Source organism: Galeopterus variegatus, unplaced genomic scaffold, assembly GCF_000696425.1.
Source record: "Galeopterus variegatus unplaced genomic scaffold, G_variegatus-3.0.2 Scaffold7946, whole genome shotgun sequence".
Classification (NCBI taxonomy): domain Eukaryota; kingdom Metazoa; phylum Chordata; class Mammalia; order Dermoptera; family Cynocephalidae; genus Galeopterus; species Galeopterus variegatus.
Window position 1 is genome coordinate 16,917 of NW_007734057.1, and position 12,309 is coordinate 29,225.

General features: G+C 37.0%; 1 protein-coding gene across 1 annotated transcript in view; it reads left to right on the forward strand.

The window, feature by feature from the left end:
• Window positions 1-12,309, forward strand: part of LOC103608013 (aspartyl/asparaginyl beta-hydroxylase-like) — a gene marked incomplete at its 3' end in the record, with an annotated part of 58,248 nt that overhangs the window by 11,691 nt on the left and 34,248 nt on the right. The window contains exons 5-6 of the mRNA XM_008592459.1: window positions 1,113-1,211; window positions 3,436-3,525. Coding sequence (XP_008590681.1) covers window positions 1,113-1,211; window positions 3,436-3,525 — 189 coding nt within the window. The remainder of the gene's footprint in view (window positions 1-1,112; window positions 1,212-3,435; window positions 3,526-12,309) is intronic.

A 12,309-nucleotide genomic window follows, 5' to 3' on the forward strand; every position in this document is an offset into this window, starting at 1 on the left:
TGAAGGAAGTGACAAGTGGTGTGATTCTGAATATAGTCTGAAGGAGGTGCTGGCTGGCTTCGCCAATGGCTGAAGCGCAGGACCAGGCGCAAGCTGAAAGCACTAAAGTTTGGGCTTGTGCTGTGTGGACATGTCAAGGGTGTGATGACCCCTCTCCGTGCACATTCCTTCTGTGCAGGGGCCCCACAGTGGCTGTGACGTCCCTTTTCCTCCTTAGGCTCAAGGATGAAGAGATGCGTCTTTGCCTGCACCTGACTCTCACCTGCTGCTGCTTTCTCTTTTGTGCCATCAATTAATGAATGTTGTTTTTGCTTTGATTTCACACTGGACCTATTTAATTTAGAGGCATTTTACATCATTTATCTTTAAATCAAAATAAATGCATATGATAATAAACAAGGATGTAGTTTTATGAAATATTTATCTGGGTTTTATCTCAGAATATTGGATTTGCTCACCATTTTGTCCTCTGTGCTGAACATGGTCGGGGCACTTAAAGTTTTGTTGAATGACTAGATTGTATATATCATGAATGCAAATCTAAATTTCCTCTTAATTAAGGCAATGTATAAAGTGTGTATATAAAGCAATGCATAATAACCATTCAGAGTTGTTTTCAAGTATAGCAAATTTAAGGCAATTTTTTCCTAATCTCTAAAAAAATATTGAAGTCATATCAGTTGACAGATATTTTGCTGATTTGCATATAGCAGTGCTTTAATGGTTGTTGCCCTCAGAGTTGTTTTCAAGTATAGCAAATTTAAGGCAATTTTTTCCTAATCTCTAAAAAAATATTGATGTCATATCAGTTGACAGATATTTTGCTGATTTGCATATAGCAGTGCTTTAATGGTTGTTGCCTTTCATTCATCTCTTCGTTCATCTCTTCATTCTTGAAGAACCAGTGTGTAGACGTGAAAAGCCTATTGAGCTGACAGGAAATGAAGCCATTCAAGCTTAATGATGTTGCAATGAGACAAAGCACTATAGTGCTTTAAGCTGTAACATCATAATCCAATCCAAGTACAGCAAAGCTAATTAAAATGTGTTTCCACAGGCATTTGTAGAATTCGTAGTGAATCACGATAGCTTTTTGTTTTCTTTGAGTTTAGGTTCTGAATGTGACACCTGATGATGGCTTTGCTAAAGTACATTACGGCTTCATCCTGAAAGCACAGAACAGGATTGCTGAGAGCATTCCATATTTAAAGGTAACTCTCACTGCTCTTCTCCCTTTTCATCTTCCAATTCCTTTGAGTCATTGGACATCCTTAGTTATGCATTGGAGATTGATTGGCAGGCATTGCTGAGTCTTTTCACCAGCAGAATGTGCATTCTTTGGCTATAACATTCATAGACAGTGTGAACCTCCACCGTAATTGACAGTGTCGGACATAGAAATACCAATCACATGAGCAGAGACTACTCAGAAAAGATTTTGTGAAAAAATTTCTAAAACTGAAGTTATTATTAATTTTTAAATAAATTTAAATAAAACATTATTGATACAGTATTTTAAAATATGGACAATGCATTAAATGTTCCTTTTACAAGTGAATTACTGTGCATGAACAGGGCTCATGTCTGCCTACACAAGGTGAGGTAGCAAATGCAACTGAATAGATCAGCCCCCGAAAAGCCTATCTGATAGCTCAAACTATTTAGATTAAAATATGCTGCTATTTTTTTCTAACACGTCTAACTGAATCCTTGTCAATTCACCAGAATCGTATTCAGTCTGGCTCAGGGCTGTCCAGTAGAACTTCTGCTTTGATGGAAATATTCTTTATCTATATTTTCCAGTATGGCAGCTGCTAGCCACATGTGGCCATTGATCACTTGAATTGTGGCTAGTGTGACTGAGGAAGTAAATTTTAATTTTATTTAATTTTAATTTATATAGTAATATGTGGCTAGTGGCTACCATATTGGACTAGCTGTGAACTTTTTTTATAAGTAGGAGTATATTTTCACTTTTACAATCTCTTTCATTCACATGACTTAAATCAGAGATCTCAAATAGCAACCCACTGATTGCAAATAGCTTTCATGTCTTATTTTGCCAGCACAGTTCTATTAAAAACAATTTTAATCGCTTTCCATATTTGAGAATCTGAACATTTTATGTAACCATGCAGATTTCTAGTGTCTCCTCAAAGGTCGTATCTGGCCCACTTCCCTGCACATGGTGCTAAGGAATGGTGCCGCCTTGAAGTGGGCATGTACCCCTAGTCTGTCCTGGCTGGCACTGGGCCCCTGCAAACCTTTCCATTCCTCACTAGGGCTCTGTGGGTGTGGGCGTTTCTCTGATTTAAAGTGTTCCCCTTACATTTCCTCTGGCATAGGAGGCCCTGATAGATTCTCCCTCCTTTAGAGATGAGCAAAGCAAGGGCTGGGTTGTTTAGTTAACAAGCAAGGACATTTGTGGTCAGTCAGTCGGGAGCCCTGGGCACAGCCTTTCACTTGTCCTGCATGCTGCTTCTCCTGTTCTGTCATGCTTCTTGCCATTTTTCAGCACTATGCAAATAAAATTTCTTCCTACTAAAAGATAATGGCTTCTTGTGAAGAGGCTTCAAAGATGCAGATTTTAGAAAGAAATCCTTGACATTTAAATTTTTTAATTTTTGGCCTTCTTTTGCTTTTCTAAATTCATTTTCTTCCTTTTATATTTTCTCTTTTCTTTCCTTTTTTTTTGGGAAGGGATATAAATATAAACCTCAATTTCAGTATTTGGTGGGAGATGGGGGGAAATCAGCTAAATGTTGTAAAATAAAAATTGTTTAGTAAAAATCACAGTTTTCAAGATTCTAATGTCTTTAATCCTTCTGTATATTTTGTAAGAGAATTCATTAAAAGGTAAGGACACATTTGTTTTGAGTGGAAAGAAATGTCACTTGCAGTTGGGCTGCCATCACTTCAAACATGAGCAATCAAACATTTTGGTTCAGGAATAAAAAGCCTCCAAATGACATATGGTTAGAGTTGGAGAGCAAAATAAATGTGAGAGATACCCAGCCAGAGAAATTCTTTAGAATATTGAAATATGATTGCTTCTAAACTGAAGATACACAATGTATCATACTAATTTTACGGGCTATTCCACTATTAGTTAGTGATCAGTTAAATTTAATTTCATTGTACATGTTGACCAGTAACCTCATTGCCAAATTTTAATATTGAAATACATTTTTCTGGTTAGAAAAGCTACATAAAACTATGAATGAAATCTGGTACTTAATTCTGTCACAAATACTAACAGTGTCTTTTCTACAGGAAGGAATAGAATCTGGAGATCCTGGCACTGATGATGGGAGATTTTACAACCTCATTGCCAAATTTTAATATTGAAATACATTTTTCTGGTTAGAAAAGCTACATAAAACTATGAATGAAATCTGGTACTTAATTCTGTACTTAATTGTGTCTTTTCTACAGGAAGGAATAGAATCTGGAGATCCTGGCACTGATGATGGGAGATTTTATTTCCACCTGGGGGATGCCATGCAGAGAGTTGGAAACAAAGAGGTAATGTGTCTTGTTCTCTCTAACAGAGGGTAGAGTAGGGAGAAAGATTATTTCTAGGAAAAAGTTACAATTGCAAAAATGTTCAGAGCTTAAACTTTTGAAAGCAATGATTTAAATTATTTAGCTATTAAAACTGTTTGAAACAACCCAACAACTCTAGCTTAATCCTATAAAAGATTTTTGAGATTTGGATTTTATAGATTCTTTCAAGAAATCAGCTAAGTAATCACAAAAGCAGCCTGTAAATTGGTGTGTGTCTGTGTACATGTGTGTGTCTCTGTTTGTCTATACCTGTGTGTCTGTGTGTGTATAGAGAGATGGGTGTTGCCTTGGAGAATTATTTTTTAAATTATGAAATGGAGAGGTATCTCTGAAATTGTTTAAATTTTTAAAAATATTTTATGAAGAATGTAATTGGTATTTTGACAGGGATCACACTGAATCTGTAGATGGTTTTGGGTAGTATGGACATTTTCACTATAGTGATTCTTCTAATCCATGAACAAGGAATGTCTTTCCATCTGTTGGTGTCCTCTTTAATTTCTTTCAGCAGTGACTTGTAGTTCTCATTGTAGAGATCTTTCACCTACTCTGTTAAATTTATTCCTAGGTATTTTATTTGTTTGTTTGTTTGTTTGTTTGTTTGTTTGTTTGTTTTGGTGACTATTGTAAACAGCCTTGCTTTCTCGATTTCTTTTTCTGCTAGTTTGTTGTTGGAGTATAAAAATGCTACTGATTTTTGTATATTGATATTGTATCCTGAAAATTTACTGAGTCATTTATCAGCTCTAAGAGCTTTTTGGTAGAGTCTCTCAAATTTTCTGTATATAGAACCATGTCATCTGCAAACAGGGATAGTTTGACTTCATCTTTTCCTGTTTGGATGCCCTTTATTTCTTTCTTTTGTCTAATTGCTCTGGCAAGTATTTCCAGGACCTGTTAAATAGGAGTGGTGAGAGTGGACATCCTTGTCTTTTTTTACATTTTTGCAATTGTAACTTTTTCCTGTTCTTAAAGGAAAAGCTTTCGGCTCTTCCCCATTCAGGATGATATTGGCGGTATGTGTGTCGTATATGGCTTTTATTGTGTTGAGATACCGTTCTTCTATAACCACTGTTTGCCTAGATTCATTTTTGTTTTATTTTGGAATTTTAAAAGTAGTTATTTTTAGAATGAAGTCTTTATTCAACTGATTCCCAAGCACACTGATTCTAATGGTTGATTGTATAACTTACCTTCTGAAATATTTAATGTCAAGTTTAAGATCAACACTTGTAGCTATGGTAATCACAGGTACTGACACAAAGATGTAGTAGCTAAAATAAGTTACATGTTTTCTTTGTGATTTATGACTTTTCCTGAGTACAATGTCGCTTCTATAAGCATAACGTTGGATCACTATCATGACATCACATTTTGTAAATTTTAAAACTCTTTTGCGGGCTGACCCCATGGTGCACTCGGGAGAATGTGGCGCTGGGAGCGCAGCGGCACTCCCGCCACGGGTTCGGATCCTATATAGGGATGGCCAGTGCGCTCACTGGCTGAGCAAGGTGCGGGGGACACCAAGCCAAGGGTTGTGATCCCCTTACCGGTCACAAAAAGGACACACACACAAAAAAACTCTTTTGCGATACACCCAGATTTACAAAGCGCTGCTGGAAGGTGAAGCCCACCTGTCCTGTACCCTGGGGGGTCAAGGCTGGGCTGTTCTTAGAGTCAGTGGATGAAAGGGTAAAGTGAGGCACTAATACTTTGTAACCTTTGCATTCTGTGTATGTAATAAAGTAATATACAAGGATAACACACCTTCAGGTTTCTAAAAGTAATAAGAGCATGGGACCATGTGCACAGCTGAGGGTTCAGAGAAGGGGATAATTGACAGGATAATTGCCTGCTAAAGACACGAACCGATTTGGGGTAATAAATGTTTAGATAACTGACACTGTTTTCTTTGCACATTTTTCCTTATTCATACCTTTTCCCCTTTAACCTACCAGTCAGTCAACTGACATAGAATGAGACATTAGAAGTAAAGAGAAAGAAGGGAGAAGAAATTGCTGATTAGTAATCATTTTTGTGTTCCTTCATTCTTTTATATGTAAATGGCTGGGACTCCTTTGACTGGTAGGGATAAGAAAGATTTTGCTACAGTATCTAACACTGGATAAATGTTCATGTTTGACTACTATAAATATAACTGTCGCTAATTAATTTACCTTTGAACACTTCAGAGTCAGGGCAAAGACAGATAAAAGAAGTGTGTGATTTATGTCACATCTTAGATGAAAACAGCCTTTACTTCAAGGGCAAAGAATTCACTAAACACTTGCTAAGGGCTTGGGATTTGAACCTATGGGACTGTTCTACCAGTTTAATTATCATTAATATGCAATGAACAGCACAGTTCCTGAATTTAAAAAGTTCACAAGGCTTCATCCTTATAGGAGAACAGAAACAAGCCTGTAGAAACCCCATTTCAGTACATTCCCGATAGTAGATGTTGAATCTGAATTGGTTGTCTTGCTCTGAGTTTGCAAATCAGGAAGCAGCCACCTTTTTGTGTTTTTACACATGGAGCTCTGCTCCAGCCCCAAAAGAGGATGGCTGCATGAAAAGCAAACCCACGGCCTCTGTGCTTCAGAGGCTGACAAGAAAATGGGTTTTGAGGAAAATTTCTCTAATAGGTTCATTTAGTAGGGACAGGAAGAGGGAGAAAGACAAACCATGATAGTCTTTCAGCAATTCAGCTTCAGCTGTTCTTAACATTTCCATAACTTCTGAATCCACATTCTAGCTGGAATGGTCTCCTCCAAGTCCACATTCCTATGTCTGTTGCCTGCTCAGTGTCACCCTATGGATGTCACAGAAACAACTCACTTGTCTTCCTCCAACAGTTTCTCATCAGGGCCAGTTCTGGGGATTCGGTGTACTCTGGTCCATGGCATCCACCTCATTTACCGACGTGGCCTGGGGTTTTCAGAGCTGGAGTCTTTAGATGTACTGTTTCTGTATATATGGGGGTGGGGATATGTGTGTGAAAACTTTATATAGCAATAATTTGAAGAAAGTACAACATTTGATATAAACCATATTTAAGAATATGTTTTGTTCGTAAAAACCTAGTGGCCTAGCTGATCTTACTATTTTAGGATTCCTATGTCTGTTGCCTGCTTAGTGTCACCCTATGGATGTCACAGAAACAACTCACTTGTCTTCCTCCAACAGTTTTTCATCAGGGCCAGTTCTGGGGATTCGGTGTACTCTGGTCCATGGCATCCACCTCATCCACAGATGTGGCCTGGGATTTTCAGAGCTGGAGTCTTTAGATGTACTGTTTCTGTGTATATGGGTGTGGGGATATGTGTGTGAAAACCTTATATAGCAATAATTTGAAGAAAGTACAACATTTGATATAAAACATATTTAAGAATATGTTTTGTTCGTAAAAACCTAGTGGCCTAGCTGATCTTACTATTTTAGTACTCCTGATTAGATGTATAAAATTCCTGATTAGACAGGAAATAGTAAGGAGGAACATTTCAGAGGATTCTACCTTGATCATTGATTTTCTAGCAATTTTTATTGTAAGATAACTTAGATGTAAAAAAAAAAAAAAGCAGTCTAGCTGAACTCATTGGGTCTTCTATATAATACATCATTGAAGGTGATTGTTGTAAATTTCTGGTTTATCATTTTCCTGATTTTGTTTCTCCAAAAAGTTAAATGGCAGGAGAGTGCAAAATTAAGGGTCCTGTTTGAAGCAGTAGTACTTTCCCTGAGTGTCAGAAAAGACCTTATAGACAGTTTCAACACGCCGAGCTAAGCAAAGTGCCTTGCACAGGCACCAGCATGGTAGGTGTTAAGGACCAGAACTCAAGTCTGTGATGTCTCACTCCTGAACTGAAGCTACAATGTTTGCTGTTTTGGTTTTCCTGTGACAATTTTTTTTTCTTCTAACAATATGCCTAGTCCTTTATATGAATTGCTGATGACTCAAAAATTAATGGACTGTCAGATTTTCAAAAAAGTCATCCATTGTAGTAAATATTATGTTGTTCACTTTAACACCAAAAGATATAGGAAATAAAATCCTAAATTCAAATTGGACAAAAATAACCACAATAGTCAAATTAATTTCAAATGTACATGCAATTATTTTAAATCAGAAAACAAATAGCCGTTTTAATGTTCTGATTTTTAAAGAAATTCTAACTGCAACTTACATGCACGAGGGTACTTCAAAAAATTCATAGATTCGTATTGTCTTTTAATTCTGTTTTTCCACAAACTTATTTGGAGTACTCTCATATTTCAAGGAAAATATATAAGAATGGTTAGTATATGCATTCTTAATTTGAGATATTAATGAGAAATATAACTAAATAAGAAAATTACTTTTGATAGTTTTTTAAATTGATCCAAAGATAGGAGAGTAGAACAAATTACAGGACCCCTCAATTCTAGTTTATGATATGTAGTCTTTATAAACCCCAGTTTCAACATTTTTAAAATAGAGATATTTGGGGTTATTGGAAAGATCAAATGAGATTACACATGTAAAAGCAAGTAGTAAATTGTAAATGTTATTGAAAATATGAGGTGGTATTACTATCACCCTTCATTTTTCTAATGAAGGAAAATTTGAAATGTGAATTTTAAGAAAATTTTAAAAGTTAATATTTTTTATACCTAAAGAATATCTGGGGTTTTATGAAAAAGATATTCAAGTTGATAGCAAATGCTTATTTTTATTGATAAAATATATAGTTGAAATTACCCTTCAAAAGTAATCATTAGAGCAGTCTTGTAATAATGAAGGGAATAATATTAGCGAACCACTAGAAACGTCCTCCCTTACAAAGACAATGGAGCCTGTACGGTGCAGGAAGCATATGGGAAAGGCCACTTGGAGAACATATGGTTAGGGTGTCATTTGAAGGAGCCATATGGAGCAGCATACTCTGTAGCCAGCTGTCCCTGAAAAGGCTAGTCCTCTTGGAGTCAAGTTGTATCATGTTACAGCTAGCCTAAAACCACAATTGTTATCCCTTATGGCAGAAAAAAAAAAAAAAAATGTGTATTAGGAACAAAAGTTCCCTTTTAAAAAACCTAATGTGGGCTTTCACTATACTTATTGCCAGCTCGTAATATTAATATTTCCCTTCTGTCCACTTAATTTAGTGGAAGATTTGCACCTTGTCACCTTGGGGTAGCCTTATTAAATGTGGATATGGAAAGAAAGTGCGTGTGAAAAGAGATTACTCCAGGACTGCCGTTTAGCTCACTTGGGAGAGCCTGGTGCTGGTAACACCAAGGTTAAGGGCGTGGATCCCCTTACCAGCCAGCTGCCAACAAACAAGATAAGAAAAGAAATTGCTCTCCATTTTAGCATTCCAATTCAGGAAATGCAAAATCTTTGAAAAAAATTTTAAATCATAATCTTTTCCTTTTAAAGGAACATAACAATAGCACTTAAGAAATGATAGCTGGAATATAAATACAAGGGGACTTCAAAAAGTTAGTGAAAAAATTGAATTAAAAGGTAAAAATAAAAAATACAAACTCTATTTCTCAACATAAGCTCCATCAAGTTCAAGACACTTTTGTAAGCAATGATACCAACCATTTAGTCCATCCCTAAAGAACTGAGGGTCCTGGGAATTTAACCATGTCAATGTCTTTTTTACATTATTAACTAAAGAAAAGTAGATGCCATTTAAAGATTTTTTTAAGATTAGGAAACAAAAAGAAGTCAGAAGGAGCCAAATCAGGACTGCAGGATGGATGCCTGATGATCCGCCATCAAAATTCTCACAAAATTGCCCACGTTTGATGAGAGGAATGAGCAGGAGCATTGTCATGGTGGAGAAGGCCTCTCTGGTGTAGCTTTCTTTCCTGGGTGTTTTTCTGCTAAAGCTTTGGCGAACTTTCTCATAATAAGCAGATGTTATCCTTCTGTGGCTCTGTAGAAAGTCAACAAGCAGAATGCTCTGAACATCCAGAAAAACTGTTGCCATGATCTTTGCTCTTGACTAGTCTGCTTTTGCTTTGGTGGGACCACCTCCACCTTTTGGGAGCCTACTTTGTGCTTTGTCTTCAGGATTGTACTGGTAAAGCCATGTTTCATCTCCTGTTACAATTCTTTAAAGAAATGTTTCAGGATCCTGATCCCACTTGTCTAAAATTTCCATTGAAAGCTCTGCGCTTGTCTGCAGCTCATCTGGGCAGAACAGTTTTGGCACCCGTCGAGCAGAAACTTTGCTCAACTTCAGTTTTTCAGTCAGAATTGTGTAAGCTGGACCAGTTGAGCTGTCTGTGGTGTTGGCTATTGTTTCTCTCTTAATCATCAGTCCTCTTCGATTAGAGCATGAACAAGATTAGTTTTTTCTTTGTAAGTTGATGTGGATTGTCTGCTGCTGAGGGTTTCATCTTTAACGTTGTCTCGTCCATTCTTAAAATGAGTTATCCATTTGTAAACTGCTGATTTCTTTGGGGCATTGGCCCCTTTAACTTTTCATAAAGCACCAATGATTTCACCATTCTTCCACCCAACTTCACCGTCAATCTGATGTTTGTTCTTGCTTCAATCTTAGCAGAATTCATGTTGCTCTGATATCTTATCCTTCATAGTGCCTCAAAGTAGATCCTATTCAGACCTGTTATAAAAAGTTAGTACAGATTTATTTTGGTGCAAAAAAAATTTGCAATCCGTGCATAGTTTTGTCATAATATGCATTTTCCATGAACTTTTCGAAGGCCCCTCCTATAGTCCCCTTTGGTATCTTAAGTTATTTATCTATTCAACAAAAAAGTCCTGGAGTCTGTGCTGGCCACTGTGGAGGAGACCAAAATGGGTTGGGGCATGAACCCAGTATTCAGAGAGTTTACAGCCTGACAGGTCATGATCAGAGAAACCCAGTGAAATAACGGTATTTTTACCAGATTTCCAAAGATTTTCAGCAGATTTGGCCACCTAACATTTTATGTTTTCATAAATCTTTTTAATGTCTGGTTTAATAGAAGACAGTAGGATTCTCACATCTACTTCAAATGTATACCCATTAGAGCAGTGATATTATACATCATGCAGCCTCTGGAAAATTCCACCGTGTGCCCATGAAAGAATAAGCATGAAAAGAGCAAATAACATCTTTGTATTATTAAGACAATAGTTTCGATCTTGCTGACCTCCTCAAAGGGTTTAGGGAACACCCAGGTGTTCCTGGACCACACTTTGAGAACCACTGGTCCTGAAGCTGTGGAAAGAAAAAGCAGATAGAAATATTTTTAGGAAATGTGTGGTAGATATGTAAGATGATGCAATGAAGTGATTCTAACAACTTAATACTACTAAAAAATTGGAAGTTTTTATATGTCTACTTAGCGATTTTAGTAGAGGCTGGTGAGACATTTTTTGCTTTGGTAAGTCCCTTCTTTTTCTGAGACACATTAATGGGACTCATAGTTAAATATCTAATGGTTTCAATAACGTTGTTTTCTATTCAGAATGTAAAAATGTAATGTATCTTATGGGATGGGCTTCCATGTTCTGGCTTCAGAGTCTAACTGCCATTTATATGTGGTTTATATAAGTAAATATATTCTGATTTTCAAACAGTTGATTTTATATGTGAGGGAAGCACACAAGTGACAAAATATTGATAATTCTAGCATCTGGGTGATGGATATATGGCGCTTTGTTATGTTTATTGTTCTTTCTAACTTTAGGTATATGTTTAACTTTTTTTAATAATTTTTTTGTTAAAGAACATCTTGAACGAATGGATCTTTATGACTTACAAGACTTCACTGATTAATTTGAAAAGAGAAGTTTCTGTGTACTTACAGTACACAGCTCTTACTTGGCCACGTTTATTCCGCATTTCATTATAAAAGCATACTTATAAGTACTAGAATCCAGATGTAAAGTTGACTGCCATCAGTTAGCCTTTGAGAATTATATAGATCAGAAAACTGTGGTATGGTTACACTGAATGCAGAGATTCCCTATCCAAATCAGAAATACTGTAGGAACAACATCTTCCTCGATCAATCTACTACATTGAGCATTGTCAGTGATTCTTTCCTTTGTGAAATTCCATCCTCCCTCAGACTGGATCATAATGAACTCTTCTGATTCTCCTCTACCTCTTAACCTTTTTTTTTTTTTTTTTTTTTTTTGGTTTCTTGTGAGTTTATTTTCCTATTGTAGCTTTTAGGATGCTGTCAAGTTCAAGTAACAGAAATGTAATTCAAACCAGGCTTAAACGACAAGGAACTTTATTGGTTCATGTAACTGGAAGCCTAGCAGTAGGGCAGACCCTGGAGTAGCATAATCAGGGGGAGATTTTCTTGGCTGTACACTTCCTCCTTCATCACCTTTGTGCTTTGCTAGCTTACTGCAAGATGGGAGCCAGCAGCAGCTGGAGCAGAGGACAGAAAGAGTTTGGGGGCTCCTAACACTGTTGAGCCACCGCCAGCCCTAAATGGCCTTGGAGACACCTCCTGGCAGACCCTCTCTTACTGGTGATAACCACATTACATGGGCACCCACAGTTTCAAGGGAGTCTGAGACACCAAGTAGCTGGCAACAGGCTTTCAGGAGGAGAAAGTGGACCTCTTTTTTTATCAGTCAGGGAACAAAAATCTTTCCCTTCAGTTTGATTGAGCCAAGTTAAGTCAAGTTTCCACTCTGGATGAATACTGGTGAGGGGCTGTGAGGTTGTCCTCAAACCAAGATCAGCCCCTGGAGCCAGGAAAGGGTCAGCTTCTAAATCAAAT